We start from the raw sequence: 20408 nt of genomic DNA, 5'->3' as shown, positions 1-20408 counted from the left end.
GGCATAAGCAGGAACTTCACAGAGGTGCTAGTGAACTTGTGGGCCACATGCTTTTCTATCCCTGCTGAGTCAGGTCTTATTCTTTCATTTTTAGCTCCTACTAAGAACTGTCGTGTTAACTTGGCCCGTGAGTTGCTAGTCTCTGGATTAGGGCTTCATCTTGGGATGTTTTTTGGAGGCTCAATATTCCAGAGAACTACACCTATTTTCTTTTTTCTTTTCTGTCAGTCGTGGGGCTTGAACTCTGGGCCTGTGCTATGTCCCTGAGCTATTCAGCTCAAGGTGAGCACTCTACCACTTGAGTCACAGCGCCACTTCCGGTTTTCTGGTGGTTTATTGGAGATAAGAGTCTCACGAACTTTTCTGCTGGGGCTGGCTTTGAACCATGGTCATCAGATTCAACCTGCTGATTAGCTAGGATTATAGGCATGAGCCACCGGCGCCTGGCTGAGAAGAATTACACTTGTCTTTATTGGCACAGGATATCTTATTGTCAAGCTTGCAGTTTTCTCTCCCTGACCTTGGAAAAATCCATAAACAGCATCTCAAGATTCTAAATGTTTGCTACACTATATATTGGATTATGGGAATTTACCCTTCCCAGGCAGACAGGTAATCTCCCTCCCCCCCAGGCTGCCCTGCACACCGTGGGGTGGGTTGTGTCACCCCTGGCTTTCTCTCACTGGAGGCCAGCACAGCCCGAGTGGTTAGAACCAGATTATCTATGGCTGTTGTCACATGTCTTCTTGGGATACAAATGCCACACTCCTGTTCGAGAACCATGGATGGAATGCAATGTGTTTATAAATTGTTTTCGTGATCCTGTCTAAGTATACCCGGGGAGCAGGTAAACTCCTGAAGACCTTGGGAAGAAAGGCCTTTACCTGAGTTCTCATTTTAGGCTGCCTTAATTCATGTTTATTCTTCAGCTCATTGTCTTAAAACAGTGCGTTTTGAGACGAGAGGGATGGTGTGTTTAAACCCCCATATAGGAATCACTGTCATGGTTGCTTGTGGTGAATTAATCATGAGAATATCTAAGCAGGCGTCAGATTCATAAATCATTAGAAATGAGCAGGATAACACATATAAGTCCTTCCCTTTTGTTTAGCAATTTATCATTTTGCCTGTACATTAATAAACAGAGCTCCCCTGAGGTAAGCTTCTGGATGATAAATATTTCCCCCTAATTTCCTCAATTGTAGCCCATAGATCCCCAGGGGGAGGAGAGATTCTTCTCTTTGTGGTTTTTGCCCTTCACTTCTTTCCCACAGGCAGGAGTAATCAATAACAGATATGATGGAATCCAACTACAAGTAATCAGGTTCTGTTTGGTGTTCCTTAACAGGTGCCAGGTTCCCCAGCCCCAGGCTGTCAGCCAGGCCAAGTCGGAAACGCACGCTGTCCATATCACCACTGTCTGATCATAGTTTTGACCTTCAGACCATGATAAGGACGTCTCCCAACTCCTTGGTCACAATTCTAAATAATTCCCGAAGCAGCTCTTCAGCAAGCGGCTCCTACGGTCACTTATCTGCAAGTGCAATCAGGTGTGTATTTTCCTGAATGCAGTGGGCATGCATGTGCATGTGTGTATGTGTGTGTTTAGTAAGATGCATTCATTGGTGGTACTGATTGCCTGTGTGGAAGATGGAAATGACACGTTCCTGGGCCTTTTCCAATATCATGATAGTGAATTGCAAAGACAGCTATTAGGCCTCAAATAATTTTCTTAGACCCATTAGTTAGTTCAAAAATAGGGAAGTAGCAGTTACTCAGGATGAAATCAACTTCATAAAGACACAGAATATGACAGTATCATACCTTTCCCTGTTAATAATTGTTCCCTAGAACAAAACTGAAATGGTGTCTGGTGGTAAGGCAGGAGTCTGAGACAGAAATAATATGTAATGGGGAATGAGGGAGAGGAGAGTGAAGGAAAGGGTGATACTGATGATCAAGATACATTCTCCATGTAAGCGAATGGACACGTTGAATTAAAACTCCTTTATTCAACTATTTAAAGAGAGCAACAGGGGCTGGAAAGGTGGCTCAGTGGTAGAGTACTTGCCTTGCATGCCTAAGGCCCTGGGTTCGATTCCTCAGCACCACATAAGCAAAAAGAAAAAAGCCAGAAGTGGCTCAAATGGTAGAGCGCTAGCCTTGAGCTGAAGAGTTGAGGGACAGTGCTCAGGCCCAGAGTTCAGGCCCCACAACTGGACCCCCCCAAAAAAATGATTAAAGAGAGCAATAACAAGAAAAAAAGGTTAAATAAACTCATAGCCAAAGTCTTGTTTTGTACCTGTTGAGGGAATAGCTTTATTGTGAGAAAGGAAGAAAAATAAATAGAAAGAGTTTGTTTCTAGTGGAAAATAATTGAACCAGGTGCTCCTGGCTCACACCTGTAATCCCAGCTGCTCTGGAGGCCGAGATCAGAGGATTGTGATTCAAAGCCACCCTGGGCAGGAAAGGAACGGCAGTGAAAACTCTTATCTCCAATTAACCAGCTGGAGGTGTGGCTCAAGTGGAGAAGCATTAGCCTTGAGCAAAAAGCTCAGGAACAATATCCAGGCTCAAGCCCCAGGACTGGCACTCACATATGAAACAGTGAAAGTAATGACTATTTTCACTAGCTTTGCTCTTAATAAGTGATAGACAGGAGTTTTAGTCGCTAATTCGGAGGGGGGGCGGATCTCCCATGATGGGTTTGTGTTGTGTGTTTGGGAAACTTAGCTCTTCAGTAAACACAGATGTTAGCAGAAGTAACATGCTTATATTTATAGAAATCATGAATACCATTGCTTTTCCATAATGTTTTCTGTTATGATTTTGTGCCAGTCTTAGGATTGAACTCAGTGTTTGGGTGTTGTCCCTGAGTTTTTGCCTAAGGCTGGTGCTCTACTACTTGAGCCACAGCTCTACTTCTGACCTTTTTTTTTGTGATTAATTGTAGATAAGAGTCTCATGAACTTTCCTACCCAGGATTACAGGAGTGAGCCGTCGGTGCCTGCCTATGATTTTTATTCTTTACTAGTTCATTTTACCCTGATAATCCTTGGCAGGCACTTGTTAGCATTTATATTATAAATCTTAATTTTTATATGGTGTTTTTTTTATTTGCTTGTTTCTTATTTTTCTGCTGTTTTTAATTTTGTATGGCCATTAAAATATAGAGACAGGGAGTGATGCCATTAACTCTGCCTGTAACATGGTATTTAGTACGAACTACTGGGAGTTTAGACACTTAGTCGTTGTACTGATAGCTGTATGTGTTGAAGTCTTTGGTACATTTAGCGTCAAATGCCAACTCTCCCACTAGCTGCTGTGCCAGCCCTCCCTCCCTTCCTGCTGTGAACATTCTTCCCATTTATAAGCCCTCGGTAAGACAATCAGTGTGAAGGAAATGGACACCATTCATTAAAAACTGCTGAATCTACAGTGGCCAGGCAGAATCCCTCTACCTGGGAGAGGCTGCAGGAGAGCTGACCTGGAGTGGTCCATCTATGAGATGAGCTACCACAGGTCTGTGCTGCTCCCGTGACGGTTCCTGTCTGTCTTTGAGTAACCCCAAGGCCATGTGAGCAATCCTCTCTCTTCCTTCTCTCTAATTTCTCTTCCCTCTTGCTCTCTATCCAACCATCCCTACTTTTGATGACATCTAAGGGTTAGAGTGGGGTGCACAGATGATTCCGGTGCCATCTTTACTGTTCTTTACTGTATCTCCACTGGTCGTTCGGGACTTCAAAGACCCACGGTATCCTGACATGGGGAAGTCCTCTTTATTCTCAAGAGCAATGGAAGAGCAGGCTCACCTCAGAAACCTCAAGGCATTCAGATAATGCAGGCTGATGACTCATTTCCTTTCTTGTCTTTGAGCCTTTTCATTGCCTGCTCTCTCTGGCAGTGGCTGGCCTCACTTTTAAATACCTATCCTTCACAGGTTAGCCTGACAAGTCACCTCTATGGCAGAGCAGGCTACCCAGGATAAGATGAGCTTGCATGTGATATCCTCATACAGTAATTATAATCAGAATTGGTATTTTTATCACCAATTTCCAGAGAAACTTCAGGGCATTGCTTTTCAAAGTTTCACGTTGCGAAGAGGTCAGAACTAACTCAGTGGTAAGACCAGTAAGACTGTGGGGAATGGAAAGATGCATAGAAACATCAAAGTTTCTAAAAAGGGCAGAGCTACCTGTCTTAAGGCTGAAAGATGGACAAAAAGAGGCATGGTGGTCAGGAAGTGCTTGCTGTCCATGAGGTCCCAAGTAGCAGGTACTGTCATCCCTCTACAATTCAGGACGCAAATGAGACTTCCTGTCTCACCCACTTGCCCTGTGAGTCTTCTGAAGATGAACTTGACCGATATCCTCTGTCTGGTAAACACCTAGTCCTGCTTGTGAATTCCCCAAACAAACATGTCTTCCACACCTAATTTATAATGCCAAAGGTGAATGGTGCCTTTTTAAGAGTTTTCAAGGACGTTGTTAAATATTAAAGGATAGCCATACCAATTTCTTAAAAAAAAAAAATGACAAGCAAACCAACCTCCCATAACTATCTACCTCAAGTTTGTGCCAAGTTCAAATGAGATTTTCAAAGAACAGTCGTCATTGTTTGGATTTTTGTTTTTGAAATTTAATGGTTTATTTAGTCATTTTTGTTTTTGTTTTTGTGTTTTGCCAGTCCTGGGGCTTGAACTCAGGGCCTTGGCACTGTCCCTGAGCTTCTTTTGCTCAAGGCTAACATTTTACCACTTGAGCCATAGCTCCACTTCCAGCTTTTCCTGTTTATGTGTACTGAGGAATCGAACCTAGGACTTCATGCAGGCACTCTACCACTAAGCCACATTCCAAGCCCTCTGTAGTAGTTTGAGATTTATTTCTCTTCTGAAGGTTGTATGCACTAAAAAGTGCTTGTCACACCCTATAACACCCGTGTCCTCTCACTTTTAACGCTAGGAAACAAGTAGCTCCTGAATGAATGAATCAAGGAGACCTTTAGTGAGTCATTAGAATGCCCAATAACCCTTTAAGGGAAGTTTCTACATGATGGATCAATAAGTCTGGTTTACCAGAAGTTGTAGTCTATGTACAGGTTATTTAACATGACTGTAACTTTACAGACGACATAGAGAGGTAGGTAGAAATAAAGAGATGGACATGAGATAAAGGGCTAAAACAAATATATTTCTTGAGTCTGTGCATGGTCTTTGTATTTTTATGTATTTATGAATTTTTTCTGTCTATTTATGCCACAGATATTTAGAAAAACTCACTGGCATACTCAGAACATGATCATGTCAGATGCACTCAAACGTGTTGACCCAGGTGAAGATCACAAGTCCTTCTTTTTTAATCTCAGAGCTTGTATAACTCAGAAAAAAACAAAAAACAAACTCCACACATGGGAAAGTCAGTTGCGAGGTATTTTATCTCAGGAAGGTATCTGTGTGTTGTCCATCTTAGATTTCCGTCTGAGACTTGGATATCATTTGATGCTTTCCTCCAGGCAGTGAAAGTCAGGTGCTTGCATGAAACCTGGCCAACACTTTCTCCTAGACACTGGGCCACTATTGGAGGAGAGGTAGTCCGAACAGTTCTCATCTTCCTATATAGTCTGTCAGACAGGTGCAAATGGAGAGAATTAAGTGACTTGCTCATTTCCAGCTTACTAACTGCAGCTTTCTCACTTTCAGTCGAATGGCCACAGAGAAGATGGTTTCTTTCCTTTCTTAGCAGGGTTACCTGTGGCCCAGCTCACAAAAAGAGCTGAAGATTATCATTTTCCTGTATGCTGTCACAGGTCACTCCATGAGCTGGATGCCAAGATGTCCACCTCTATAGGCCAGTGCAGGTGTTCCCGGGGCCAGGAGATGGTTTCAGCCCAGTGACCGTTGTCGGGTTACATTGTCTGTTTTGGGCCTCATCCACCCCCTCTTGTTAGGACCCCCAGAGTGAGGAAGCAGCTGGAAGGTCCACCAATATTGCCCACAGGGAGATGGAACCAGTTCAACCTCTTAGATCCTGGGTTCCATACTGGGTGATTAGAAAAACAAACCACAAACGAAGTGATTAAATACAGTGACAAATTACAACTTAAAAAACTTCATTCCATCTTCCAAAAATTATGAAAAAAATCTCCTCCCCCAGTTGGGGAAGTAATTAATACTATTAAAAATAGAGGTAGTTTGCATCTCCTTCCAATTATTCATCTCCACATATTTAGCTGAGTTTATCTGTGGGCTGCCCATTGTGCAGTATGTGTTGTGAGTGACGCCTGACCTCCCCTCACGGACCTTCTGTAAAGGAAAAGACTCAGGCAGGAAGCTTGAGTAAATCATGAAGAAATAAACTCAATGATGCTGGTCAGTTATCTACAGGATTTGACCTACCTGGGGCTTATGCCTGGAATCCTAGCTACCTGAGGATGACAGTTCCAAGCCAATCCATGCAGGAACGTCTGTGAGACTCTCATTTCCAATTAATTACTTGAAAGCCAGAAGTGGATTTGTGGCTCAAGTGTAGAATGCTAACCTTGAACAAAAAATCTCAGCACCAGCACTGAGGCCCTGAGTTCAAGCCCCAGGATCAGCAAAAATAAAAAGAAAGCCCAGCACAGAGACCTCATTAAGAAGAATCGACCAGGAAGCTGATGCCTATAGGATGACGGTACTTCCCCTCTGGAAGAGCTATTTACACATTTCTGAAAAGGCAGAACATGCAGAGCCAGAGATGGGAAAAGCAGAGAGTTGAAGGAATTGCCATCGGTTCAAGACCAGTAATCAAAGGGCAGATCAGGCAGTGCGCCTAGCTGGTGGCACAGGTGGAGCTAGTGATACAGGCAGGGCCAGGCTTTGCCAGTGTGTGGGGTTTGGTTTACAAGTAAGAGGAAGCCTTGGAGACCTTCTCCTGCACTGCTTAAGATAAGGAGACAGATGGTCAGAGATTCTGAATCAAAAGCATTCAGCTACTTCGATGGCAGAACCACAAACTCAACCTGGCAGGAACTCTGAACTGGTTCTTTTTCCTTCAGGCCATGAATCTTCTTCCTACTGAAATCCTCTGTTTGGCCACGCTTAGTTCGCTCATGCCTATAATCAGGAGGCTGAGATCTGAGAGCCACAGTTCAGCCCTGGCAGACAAATCTGCTAGACTTATTCGTATCTCAAACTAACCAGTAAAATTCTAGAATAGGAGGCCTAACTCAGGTGATAGAGTGCCAGCTATGAGTAAAGAAACCAAGGGAGAGTATGAGAAACCCTGAATTCAAGCCCTACAAGCCTCAGTACAAGAATTAAAAATAAAAAAATAATCTCAATTTGGAGGCTTCAGCTAGTTGGGAAATGCTTTTCTTTAAAACTAGAGAAAAGATAATAGTAGCAGGTTGTATTTTGAAGAAAAGGATTCGGTTTCATATTAGTATACAGTATTTCTAACTGATTCTAGATGGCTGATCAGTGGCATGGCTGTAGTGAGATTGTGTGGTTACCATTCCAATCAGAGTGTCTTCTCTAGTGTCTTCATAATAGAAAGCTTCATGTATTTTTTTTTCCAAAGCTACTCAGAGTGCAGTGTGCGTGTGTGCAGGTCAGGGCTAGGATCTGTCCCAGTGCAATGTGTGGATCTTTATATTTCAGTTTGGGCAGGGTTATCCCAGAAACTTAACCTGGAAGTTGTGTGGTTGGTGGAGGAAGCTTTGTATTCTTTTCCTCTCATGTAGACACACCTGTTCTTACACCTGTAGAAATAATGCTAGCTCATGGTCCCTTTTCTCCAAAACTGGAAAGACTTCATTTTGAATTTCCCAGCTGTAGCCAGATTGTGGATTGACTCACAGATATAACAACCACCAAGTGACCAGGAAACTGAAGTTGGGCAGGAGTAATTTTGGAGTACTTACTTTCCAGTGAAGAATACTTTTTGCTCAGTCAGGAGTACTTATTGCTTAGTCCAGAGTGCTTTCTGCTCTATCAGGTAGAATTTACCTTTGAAATTCTTTTTCTTTGTAACTTCAGTTTCTGCTGTTACAGAGTGAAGTTTGACACTAACTTTAATCGTGTTTTGTAGATTTGTTGTTTTCACGGTCACATTTAGTGGAAGACAATGTTCTTTTGGGACTAGATCATCTTACAAGCTAAAAGGAATTTGGGAGACAGGATTAAGCTGTAGATCTTGAGATGAGTGTATGCCTTGGGTGATTGGGGTGGTCCCAAGGAATGGGAGGGTCCTTTCAGAGGGTCAGAATTAGCAGGGGAGGGATGATGGGAGTGAAATGGAACCTTAAGCCAGGAAATGCCAGCAGCCTCTGCAGAGAGGCCCTGTAAGAAGCAAGGAGCCTCCATTGGAGGCAGCCCTGCCCACTCAGTGTACACTGCTGATTTGATCAGGTGACAGCCAGTGTGTGCTCTTCCACCTCACTGTGTCTATAGTGGTTGATTGGAGTGGGGTGCTGAGAAGGACTCAGTGTTCACTTGAAATTGAGCTGGACCATGCATGGCTTACCTGAACCTCAGCTCAGAAATGGAGAAAGGAATGTAGAACCAGGGAGTATTCTGTGCTGTGATTAGAATCAGATTCTCTAGCTGAGCATGGTGGTACATGCTGATAATCTCAGCCATGCAGGAGGTAGAGATGGGTTGATCACAGTTTGAGGCCTTCCCCTCCTTCCCACAAAGAACAGGTTGGATGTCTTGGTGTTCACTTGCAATCCCTGCCGTAAGGAAGATTGTTGTCTCCGGCTGACGTGGGCAAAATTTGAAGACCCCTTTAAAAAATAACGGCAGTGTCTGGGGACATGACTCCAGTGGTAGGATCTTTGCCTAGAAAGCACAAGACCCTGAGTTCAAATCCTAACATCACTAAAACTTGAAAACTAAGGAGCAAGGAGGTATACATAGTTCCTGTTTATGGGGATATTGGTTCCTAAGGCCTCTGTGAGTAGGTGACATTCGAGCTGGGACTCAAATGATGGAAGGAACGCAGGTGTGCTAAGCTTTGGAGGCTAAGCATTCTAGTTGAGGCAGACAGGAAATACCAGTGTGCAGGTCTTGTTAGGGAGCAGGCCTCTGCTGGGCCGTGGGGCCGGCTGAGAATTCCCTAGAGTTCCGGAAGAGTTGACAGGAGTGGAGGAGGCGTGGTAGGAATGCTGTTCCGTGGTCCTGGCCGTCCTACCTGTAGGGTCCAGCAGTAGCCACTCTCTGCTCCATCCTTATACGGTTGAGGCTGAGCATCCTCTAGGCAGCATCCTGAGATCGAGAGACCTTGATGCCAGATCACAGATTTAAGGCTTTAGTTTCTTCAGTTCTCAGCAGCCCTGTGATCTGGAGCGTGGTCAGCACAGCTGGATGGGACCGGCTCTTCTGGGCAGAGACAAAGCATCATAGTATGTCTGAGAGTCCATGTCTGCAGGGAAAAGTGTGGTGGCTCATTTGGAATAAGAAATGAAGGTGGAAAATCCCTGGTCTGTTCTGTGCTCTCATTTCCCTGGCAGTCTAAAATGATGATGAGGCTTGTAGAGTATGTTGCTCATCTGCTTGTACTACGGATACTGCACTCTCCAAAGAGGACATTTCCTGATAGTGCTGAAATCTTTCCTAACCCAGAACCAAGCACCCCGAGGACCAGGGGCCTTGGGACCCCCAAAAAGTACAAAGGGAGGCCAGTCCTGGGTTCTGTTCTCTCTTACATGTGTTTAGAAATATTCCTATCCTAGATGTATGTCACGTGCTTATACCAAAAAACCAACAGTATTTGCTGCCTCTTGAAATGTGTTCATTTGTGGCTTCTGATCAAGTATTCACTTTATTTTTCTTGCTCCCTCTCCCCCTGCCCTCACCCCCAAGCTCTGTCTGTTTCTGTCTCTAAGATTTAGCATATGCTGGTACTGGAGCTTGAGCTCAGGGCCTGGGTGCTGTTTCTTCCCTTTTCCACTCAAGGCTGGCATGCTAACACTTGAACCGCACCTCTACTTAAAGTTGGATAATTGGAGATAGGAATCTCACAGACTTTCCTTCCCTGGCTGGCTTTGAGCTGCAATCCTCAGATCTCAGCCTCTTGAGTTAGGATTACAGGTATAAGCCACAGGTACCTGGCAGGTCCTGGCTTTAAAAGTCTCAGAGTGAACCCTTTCTTGGATCAGAAGTGTCAGTGACTTTCTGGGTCCCTTTCTTGAGCCTTCTGGATAGTTGAGGCCCCCAGAACTGTGGACAGACATGTGGAGGTCCCTGTGGAGTCTGCCTGCCATTGTAATTATACATGAAATGGGGTCTTTGGGTTTCTGTTTCTTTAATGAATAGAATAAGGTCCTTACACTTAGTAATATCCATTCACGCAAAGGAGGGGGGGCATGTTAAATCATTGGTTTTTGATGAATGACTTGTACACTGAAAAATAAATTGGACAAACTGGCATAGAGCTCAGTGAACACGAAATCAGCTATTAGAAGAAAGCTTGGGAACAAATTCCGAGGCAGATATGCATCTTTTGATTAATGCTCTATCAATCATCCGAGCCAGCTACCTTAGCTAAGTCTCGCTGTAATCCTTCACTATAGCCTTCAGAAATCTGGACAGAAACTTATAGTGGTGCAGAAACACAGTATTATTACTGATTTCTCCCTAATTTCCTGTGAACAATGACTGTTTTCTGCTTCCTTTTATTAAGGAAATACAATGTGGAATGAAAGGAGAGTTACTCAAAGCCTGGTGGAATTCTCCTAGGGTATTCTTAATGGTATTCATTCTTAAATGGGCCAGCTATTGTAAGGAAAGTTTCTGTGGAGGAACAATAGTCATATAATCCCACTGAAGGTACCTTCTGTGTATGGTAATCAAATAGGCAAAAATGTGGAATCACATTATAATGAACTGTGTGTCTCTGGAATTATTACTTTAAAAGGGGGTTGAAGTGGCTGGGATTTCGTTATTATAATTACTGCATTCTCAGTTAATGTACTTAATAGTACCAATTAACTCACCAGATTGGAAATTTGCATGAGTTCTATCTAGGACACTATAAGAAATCCTAATTCTTTTTGAGTATTAACACAGCAGGATAGGAAGATACATATACATACTTTTTGTTTCGCTGATTTTTTAAAATTTCCATAAATGTAGTTATTAGTTTCCCATGTCTTTTTTGAAAGCCGTGGGCAAAAGTCCTCCAGAATCCTTTATTCTTCTGAGAGAATCTTTTTCTATTTAATGCTAGTACTGGGGCTTGAACTCAGGGCCTTGTACTCTAAACTTGACTGACTTGCTCACAAGCTGATGGTCTGCCACTTACTTCAGCCTGGGTTTTTGCTGATTATTTTGGAAATGGAGTCTTTCTGACTGGGCTGTCCTGGGACTGTGACCTTCCAAATTTTAGCCTCCTGAGTAGCTAGGTATATAGGCTTTTAGGAGGCTTTGGTTCTTAAACCTGAAGAATAATTTGGCACTATGGCAGATTTGGGATATTTCTGTAGTATCCTCTCCCTTCCAGAAAATACTGCTGCATAATTTTACGGGCTGACGGGGAGGCGTTAGGGGGCATTAGCAGGCATTATGGACTGTAATGGGCATTGAATGCTGTCTAGCATGAGGAGGGAGCCAGGCTCTCCCATTGGAATATTTGTCCTTGAGTCCATTGATCACTGATTTCCGTGGAGAGAGGTTAATCCATCAGTTTTCGTAAGCAGACGGCGCTGATGGGAATTCTTTAGGTGGCATTCTGGATGAAGCGAGCTTTCCATCTTTACAAACAAATGAGTGATATGACACGTACAGTGTTCCAAGCGCATTTAACCAATTGATTTTCTTTCCTCTTGTAATAAGATCTGGAGACATATGAAAGTGTGCGATGGGAACTAAGATGAAGGAATTGCTCCATGCTCAGGAGGAACTAGAGCCCACAGAAGTCCTATAAAGCATGTAGTCACCCATCCTCTTTCTCACCTCGAGTTTGTTATTGCAATAAATAGTTATTATTGAGTTGATACTTCAAGTCTGTGGGCTTGGATGCCTAGGTGTGCATATCTCCTCTTGATAATCATCCCTCTCCCCTCCCTTGCCATCCTCCCCCCTCCTTTCCCCTCCCCAGTGTTGGGATTACAGGCATGTACCCTTATGCCCGGCTTCAATGGTCATCTTTCTCTTGGAAAGGTTTAAAATGTTCGACAGTAATAATTTCTCCTTTCTCATTTGTGTTGATAAAACCCCAATATGGATTGGGATGGTAACAATATAGGTAGAGTGCTCCAGATACTATATAGTTGACCCTACTTTCTGCCTAATTGAAGTTTTTAATTTTTAATCTTATTTATTGACTTAATTGTTTTTGTCTCCCTGTGTACAGCCCTGCCTTGAGCTTCACCTATCCATCTGCACCTGTCTCTCTTCACATGCATCAGCAGATTCTAAGCCGACAGCAGAGCCTGGGCTCTGCCTTTGGCCATAGCCCTCCACTCATCCACCCTGCCCCTACGTTCCCCACACAGCGGCCTGTTCCAGGAATCCCTACAGTCCTGAACCCAGTCCAGGTTAGCTCCGGCCCTTCTGAGTCCTCACAGGTAAGAAGAGTAGCTCCATGCTCTGGATCATCTTGGTCAGTGAAGGAGAGGATTGGCCACCATATTGGCTTGGAACCATGACATTCTTGGGATTCATCTTGGTACCCAGAGTTCTGTTGTTCAGTTTGGTGAAACGTGCTACACAGTGATGCTCCCCATTAAGCCAGAATGTCTTGTGCCACAGCTGTGTGTTTCATGAATACCAAATGAGATAATTTAGCCTGGTGCTTGTTGGCTCACACCTGTAATCCTAGCTACTGAAGAGGCTGAGATCTGAGAGGTTATAATTTGAAGCCAAATTAAGGCAGAGAAGTCTGTGAGGCTCTTACCTCCAAAGAACTAGCACAAGTGGAGGTGTGGTTCAAGTGATAAAATGCTATCCTTGAGTGAAAATGCCAAGTAAGAGTGCAAGGCCTTGAGTTCCAGCCCCAATATTCACACACACACACACACACACACACACACACACACACACACAGAGCAAATAATTGAATAATTGATCAGGCCATACCCTGACCTGTTGTCATTTCTAAAGCACTTTGGTTGGTGACAAATTGACCATGTAATTACATTGCTGGATTTGGCCACTGTAGGCACTGGGAAGAGGAAACCAATGCCAATCTTTCCTTCTTACTGCCACCCTGACAATGTGGTAGGAAGACTGTGGATGCTTAAATTAATGAGTGTCACAAATGGCTTGTATTGGATCTCCTACCCAACTTTAGAATTTGTGAAATCACTGCTGGACTCTGTTAAAACCTACGATCCTAGCCCTGTTCTTCTAAGCCTTTAAATAGCCCAGGGAATTTATATTCATGAATAGAGTTCTAGAAATAAAGGAACTGCCTCATGAATGTTTTGCCCAGTTCTGATCACATTATCTAAACTCTCCTGTGTTATGGAAGATTGTGACATTTCTTAATCTCTGACACAAATACACTTGTTGGTCTTCAGTTTTAGGTTTTTATTAAGTCCCCATTTATTGACCAAACTTTTGTCTCTGCTCCTGCAAATCTGATCAGCAGAACAAGCCCACAAGTGAGTCTGCGGTGAGCAGCACTGGTGACCCCCTGCATAATAAACGCTCCAAGATCAAGCCAGATGAAGACCTCCCCAGTCCAGGAGGACGCGGGCAGCAGGTAGGACACTCAGGCTGTGTAGGTTTACTTCCATCCCTTCCATGCTGGGAACAGCTCTCTGCTGCTTGCCTGGCGTCTGTTCACAGCATTTTTTCTTATCTGCTATGTATGGCCTTGGCCATACTCAATGTCTTTGAAAATGGATTCATGATGGAGGGACTTAATTGATTGCCCTAGCTCAGAAGCAGGCAGAACCACTGGTCAAGCTGGGTGGTAGTGTTTGTGTTCTTGGTAGTTGAGATAGCATAGGAGTTGGCTGAACTGTAGTTCATAGAGCCCACGGCTGGATGCACTTAACCACAGATGTGAGCAGCCTCAGCCCTTCAGCTGGAGTTGCGGGCAGAAACTAAGCTAACATTCCTAAGCTTCCATTCATTCCCCTTCCCCCATTTCCCACTTGGCTTGAGAGCGTGGAGTACCAGGAGGGACTGAGGCACAACTAACCAGTCTGGTTAGATTCTGGGCTCTGCTTCTAATCCCTGAGATCTTCTGGCTTCCCTGAAGAAATGTGTTGGTTATGCCCAGAAATCCATCCCATGAGTTCTTCTGCTTGCTGTAGACCAGTGACAGAGGCTGGAGGAGAATCTTAACCTCTAAGGATCTGGACTTTGCTATCACTAGGCTACAGTAGTCTCCATCTCAGCATGCTTCAGCCCAGATTTCCCTTTCTGTGAGAAAGACTCTGAAATCTACCTTCCTTCCTACAGTTTGCTAGACATTAATTTTGTGATTATACCTTGTATCCCATATATGATTTTTATCGTCTGGTTATAGGGTAGAACTCTATATACCTAGTTGTGCCCCATAATTGTGGAGACTCTTTGAATGGCATGGCATTACTGTGAAGAACACACTGCAGAACATTAGGTGCTGAGGCTCCTAGGCCTCAGACCCTGGTGTATATCCATGGAAACCAGAGGCTGACCCAAGAGGGCACTGTCCCCAGAAAGTCCAGAGGGCCTCTCATAAGCTCCAACTTTGGGCAAAACAGAACTCCAAGTACAACCATTCCCTGATTTACAAAAATGGAAGAATAATTAATATGGGGATAAAAGATTTAAAATAACTGAACAACATAGAAAAGATGAACCTTTGGGGTAAGGAATTATTTCTTGCTGTACACTGGTGGCTCACACCTATAATCCTAGCTACTCAGGAGTCTGAGATCTGAGGATTGAGGTTCAAAGCCAGTCTAGGCAACCAAATCTTCAAGACTCTTATCTCCAGCAAAAAGAGTGGAGCTTAAGTTCCTCTAGTGTGCCTCAAGTCATAGAGCACCAGCTTTGAGGGGAAAAGCCAAGCAAGCACGCAAAGACCTGAGTTCTGATTTAGTACTAGCATACACACACACACACACACACACACACACAAATTTCTTTTAGGGGTTTTGTTTGGGGTTTATTTTGTTTCTGTTTATTTTGAAGGTATGATTTTGGTTTCTTTGCAACCTTTCTCTTCAGGGCAAATCAGATTGACTTCAGCTTTTTCATCTTGATTATGCTATAGGCTATTGTCAAGAAAGGGTGGTCAGTGTCCTTTTTTGAAACTCAAGTTAAACAAGTGTTTGAAATCTCTCCTCTCTCTCTCTCTCACACACACACACACACACACACACACACGCACGCGCATGCACGCACACAAAGGATTCCAGGTTAGCTTTGTTTGATTCACAAAACCCAGCTTCTGTTTTATTTTCACCTGAAAAAAAAATTGCCTTAGAAGGAAGACAAATCTAAATCAGGGTTTTATTTCTCTTCTTCTCTTCCTTCTACTGGACCTGATTTTCTGATTTTCTCTCCCTTCTGCCTCCCTCCCCACACGCCCCAGGAGCAACCAGAAGGAACAACTCTTGTCAAGGAGGAAGGGGACAGAGATGAGAGCAAGCAGGAGCCTGAAGTCATCTACGAGACGAACTGCCACTGGGAGGGCTGCGCCCGGGAGTTCGACACCCAGGACCAGCTGGTGCACGTGAGTGACTGGCGCTCAGCCATCCAGGCTTTCCGCCGCATGACCCTTCCTTTTGAGGTTCGCTTCTCTGACCCTGGCAGAGTCAAGTTCCTGAGCTCGGAGCAGTGCAGAGTCGAGAGGGCTTTATGACTTTATGAGAATAAAGAAAACTCCAAGCTATGGTGTTTGACCTGTGCAGTCAGCTAAAGCTTAGTGTAAAATTCAATAAAGTCTTCAATGGAGAGTGTAATGACTCTGATCCTATAAGCCAGAAAACACTATTTTGAGTTAGCGACTTTGATGGTTTTTGAGTAATAGTAAGCTGGACATGAATTATTATTAACCTTTTAACCAAGTTTATTTCCCCTTTCCAAGACTGTAAAAATAGAAAAGAAAATGTAGAGGCAGGGGTAGGACTCCTCTCCTCCCTCCTCCCCTGCATACTCTCGGCCTGAGGAACCCCTTCTTAGTGTAGCCAGTCCTAACACAAATGGCTCCTGATCTATTATAGCCTCCGGAGTAAACCTCTCATCATGGTAATCATTGTATGTGTTTTCTGATGTCTTTATCAGTATATGTTTTTGAAAACTACAGGGAATGATCAGATTGAGAACCATCTTTTCTCTTACCAAACCAGGTCTTCATGTCTTTTGCTTTGTTTTGCTTTTCCCTTTTACCAATACTAGGGCTTTGAATTCAGGGCTTGGGTACTGTACCTTAGTTTTTCTTGCTCAAGGCTGGTGCTCCACCATTTGAGCCAGAGCTTCACTTCCAGCTTGTTGGTGGTTAATCAGAAGGAAGAGTCTCTTGGATTTGTCTGCCCAGGCTGGCTTGAATGTTCATGCTCAGGCTTCAGCCTCTGTGTGGCTGGATGTCTTTTAGTTGCACTCCTGTGGTCAGTTCCGAGTGTAGTAACCTTCTTGCCCACCCACCCCCTCATGACCTTGCCCATAATTTCCTGGTACTTGGTACTTTCTAAGGCCTGCGAAGCCTTTCTGGCTCAGACTTGGAAGGGAATTTAGAGTCCTGCAGAACATCCAAGTAGATATAGGCTTGAGCCCAGGACTGATGTGCTGGCTCACTGGAAATGAAAGTCTCGGATTTGTCTGCCTGTGCTAGCTCTGCCCTGAGACTCTCAGATCTCAGCCTCCTGAGTAGCGAGTGTTATAGATATGAACCACAAAGGCTGGCTGATTATTTCTTGCTGATCCTCTTCTATTTAGGTGAAACATGGAAATGATCAAAAGCCCTTTTCTCATCGTTCATAGGCTGCATGAGCTTGTGACTTTAGCCATTCTGTGGTAGAGCTAGGTAGACAGCTTGCCTGCTTGAGAGATATCTATTTGTAATGTCTTGAGAATTTAACATGACATCATCAAGGCCATTCTTCCATGTCTTCTGAAAATAGCTTCTTTGGAATTGTATAAGAAGAATTACAGATTTCTTTTTCTTTTCTTTTCTCTTTTCTCTTTTCTTTTTTTTTGTCGGTTGTGGGGCTTGAACTCTGGGCCTGGGCACTGTCCCTCAGCTCTTCAGCTCAAGGCGAGCACTCTACCACTTGAGCTTCAGCACCACTTCTGTACAGATTACTTATATTGAAATCTTTCACAGAAAACAATATATTTTTTTCTTTTTAAATTGATACAAGTATTACTGATTTAATGACCCTTTATTCTTGCTGACTGTCTTAATAGAAGCTCCTTTATTAAGGGGTGAAATCTGAAGGGTATCAGTTCAGACTTAGCCTGAGCAGAAAGGTCTGTCATACTCCATCTCTAAAATAGCCAGCAAAAAGCTGGACTGGAGGTATGTCTCAAGTGGCAGAGTGTCCTTCAAACTAGCAAACTTGAGTTTATGTTTAGTGGAATCTTCTTATTCTAGATCAGCTAGGAGAAATTCATGTCAGGTTTAGAAGAAAATCTAATATGTTACCTTTAGGATATCAATTTTAGTCAGTTAAATTATATGAGGAAATAAAGTTAAATGAATGCTTAGAAATCGCAATGTGCAACAATATGAAATGAAGACTATGGATGGTATCACTTATATTCCACCTGTTTTGCTGGTACCTAAAGGATGGAAACCCCAAATTTGGGTGTTTAAAATTGATTTTCCATTGTCTGCTACTGGCCACTCCCATACTTTCCCTGTTCTGAGTGTATCTAGTGGCCTTAGGTGGCTAGTGCAGGGTAGGTGCTTTGTATTTTCATAATGACTTCAGGTCTACCTGGGCACTTTGGTGAACAAATGGAATCAGTATCAGTTTCAGAGGCCACATGTTTAGGGACAGAGATTAGGGCCCATTTGGGTTCCTATGACTTTCTTTGGAGAGGAGACATTGTGGGATTTAGTTTAATTTTTATGCTGTCTACAACTTACTGGCCAGGTGTTAAACCATTGCAATACACTGTTTTATTTATAGTTCTGATCCCCCCCCCCCGCCCCGCTTACAGTTAATAGAAAGATTCATGATTCTTCATGGTTGTCTATGTAGCGTCTGACAGTCCCGACGGCCCGCGAAAGCAAGTCGCTATCTATAATTGATATCCTTCTGTGGAATAGGGTGCCAGCTGCAATTGAAGGGCTTTGCAGAAAGCTCTTAAATCCTGACAAGTTCTCTCCTTGTTCTGGTTCAGTCGCTGAGCTGCACGGTTAGAATTCCAGCATTATTTGAACTTGGTGCAAAAGAGAGACATGTGTTTCACATTAGCAAATCACCAAGTTGAAGAATAGAATTAGGAACTGGGCTCCCTTGCCCTGCTCAGGTCATCATCGGCCCCGTGTAATTCACTGTGGGTACATTTGCAAAGGTGCTTTCCATACAGATAAGCACCATTCATTTTTTCCCTCCTTTCTTCCCTGTTATTTCTAGCCTCTCTCCTCCTCTGTGGGGGTAATTCTTAGTTTAGAGCTACTGGGACATCTTTTGCCATGGACATTTTTAAATTAATTTCTCTTCCCAGCAAGATAACTGTAATGGGGTGTAGTTGATCTCAAGCTAGTATGAAATTAGCCATCAGTTTACTTCTTTACCCAAAGTTGTGAAGATAACCAGGTTTGGATTGTATTGATTGTTGGCTTGAGTAAAATGAGAAAGGAACAAGAAAGCAGGAAGAATTGGTAGTAACATAAAAGTTAACATTGAAAAAATTGGATTATGACCAGATTTATTATCAACTTGTCAAGATGCAAGTATCTTTGAAGGATACATCTTCTAAAATCCCAAAATAAGTTGGAAGTCCTCATTTTTCTCCTACTTTAAAATTAGCTGGACTCTTTATTTTGCTTTGCATCACAAATGATAGAATTATTATTATTATTATTTTGCTGTAGGACTTGAGCTCTGGGCTTGGGCACTGTCCCTTAGCTCTTTAGCTCAAGGCTAATGCTCTACCACTTGAGCCATAGTGCCACTTCTGGTTTTCTTGTGGTTTGTTGGAGATAAGAATCTCACAGACTTTCCTGCCTGGGCTGGCTTTGAACCCCGATCCTCAGATCTCAATCCCCTTAAGTAGCTAGGATTTACAGGCGTGAGCCACCAGCGCCCGGCTAGACATCTTATTAAACTTGAAGATGTTGCTGAAATTTATACTGTAATGGTCTCAAAATGTTCAGTTTTGCTTTTACTATTCTTGGAGGTATTCATTTTAGCATGGGTTATGAGCTCAACCAGTCCTCTTAATTGAATCGGAGACACTCTTATTTTAATTTTTTACTAGAATTAAGCTCTGTCACTTATTTACTCTTTGCTGGTTGAAGCACTTGCAGTATACACAACACTCAGTACAAATTTATCTCAGGTTCTTTGAAACCCGTATCCATTGATTTGAATGGTCTCTGCCAATGTTTTGTGTGGCTTCGTATTTTATTTTAAAATTTCATGTATTTGTTTTTGGTAATGGAGTTTTGAGTGCATTTGTGAACCAGATAATCTGCAACTCGAACAACCTCCCAGTTCTTTTTGACTTTTTTTTTTTTTTAATAACATCTCACAACAGTGAGTCTCAAAACAGTGATCCTCCTATCCCTACCTGGGAGATTAGCTGGGATTACTAACGGAGCCATTGTGCTTCTTATTGCCAGGAATGTGCATGTGTGCATCCATCCTGGATTTTGAACTCAGGGCCTGGATGGTGTCCTGAGCTTTTTTTTCCCCTCAAGGCTAATACTCTACCACTTGAGCCATAGCTCCACGTCTTGCTTTTTGGATAGTTAGTCAGAGATAAGAGTCTCATGGACTTTCCTTTTCAGACTGGCTTTGAAACACAATCCTCAAATATCAGGCTTCTGAGTATCTAGAATTACAGGTATGAGGCATCAGTGCCTGGTTCTTGCCAGGCTTAGAGAGAGAGAGACAGAGAGAGAGAGACAGAGAGAGAGAGACAGAGAGAGACAGAGAGTTAATAAATACAAAGAATGGGACAGCATGACTTAAATCATTGAGTAGTTATTCAGAAATACATATTTAGCAAATCAAAAATGCTCTGTTAACAGCAAAATTCTGTACCCTAAATCTAATGAGTAAATGAAGAAAAAACAAAGGGAAATGTGCTCTTAAGAGTGTAGTTACCGGGGCTGGGAAGGTGGCTCAGTGGTAGAGCGCTTGCCTTGCATGTCTGAGGCCCTGGGTTTGATTTCTCAGCACCACATAAGCAAAAAGAAAAAAAAGCCGGAAGTGGCGCTGTGGTTCAAGTGGTAGAGTGCTAGCCTTGAGCTGAAGAGCTGAGGGACAGTGCCCAGGCCCAGAGTTCAGGCCCCACGACTGGACCCAAA

General features: G+C 43.3%; 1 protein-coding gene across 1 annotated transcript in view; it reads left to right on the top strand.

The window, feature by feature from the left end:
* Gli3 (GLI family zinc finger 3) overlaps positions 1-20408 on the top strand; it is a 210414-nt gene that overhangs the window by 134797 nt on the left and 55209 nt on the right. The window contains exons 6-9 of the mRNA XM_013033005.1: positions 1349-1550; positions 12336-12549; positions 13575-13688; positions 15516-15656. Coding sequence (XP_012888459.1) covers positions 1349-1550; positions 12336-12549; positions 13575-13688; positions 15516-15656 — 671 coding nt within the window. The remainder of the gene's footprint in view (positions 1-1348; positions 1551-12335; positions 12550-13574; positions 13689-15515; positions 15657-20408) is intronic.

The sequence above is a fragment of the Dipodomys ordii genome, unplaced genomic scaffold, assembly GCF_000151885.1.
Source record: "Dipodomys ordii isolate 6190 unplaced genomic scaffold, Dord_2.0 Scaffold161, whole genome shotgun sequence".
Classification (NCBI taxonomy): domain Eukaryota; kingdom Metazoa; phylum Chordata; class Mammalia; order Rodentia; family Heteromyidae; genus Dipodomys; species Dipodomys ordii.
Note: the sequence above shows the minus strand (reverse complement) of the source record. Positions and strands in the feature narration are given on the sequence as shown.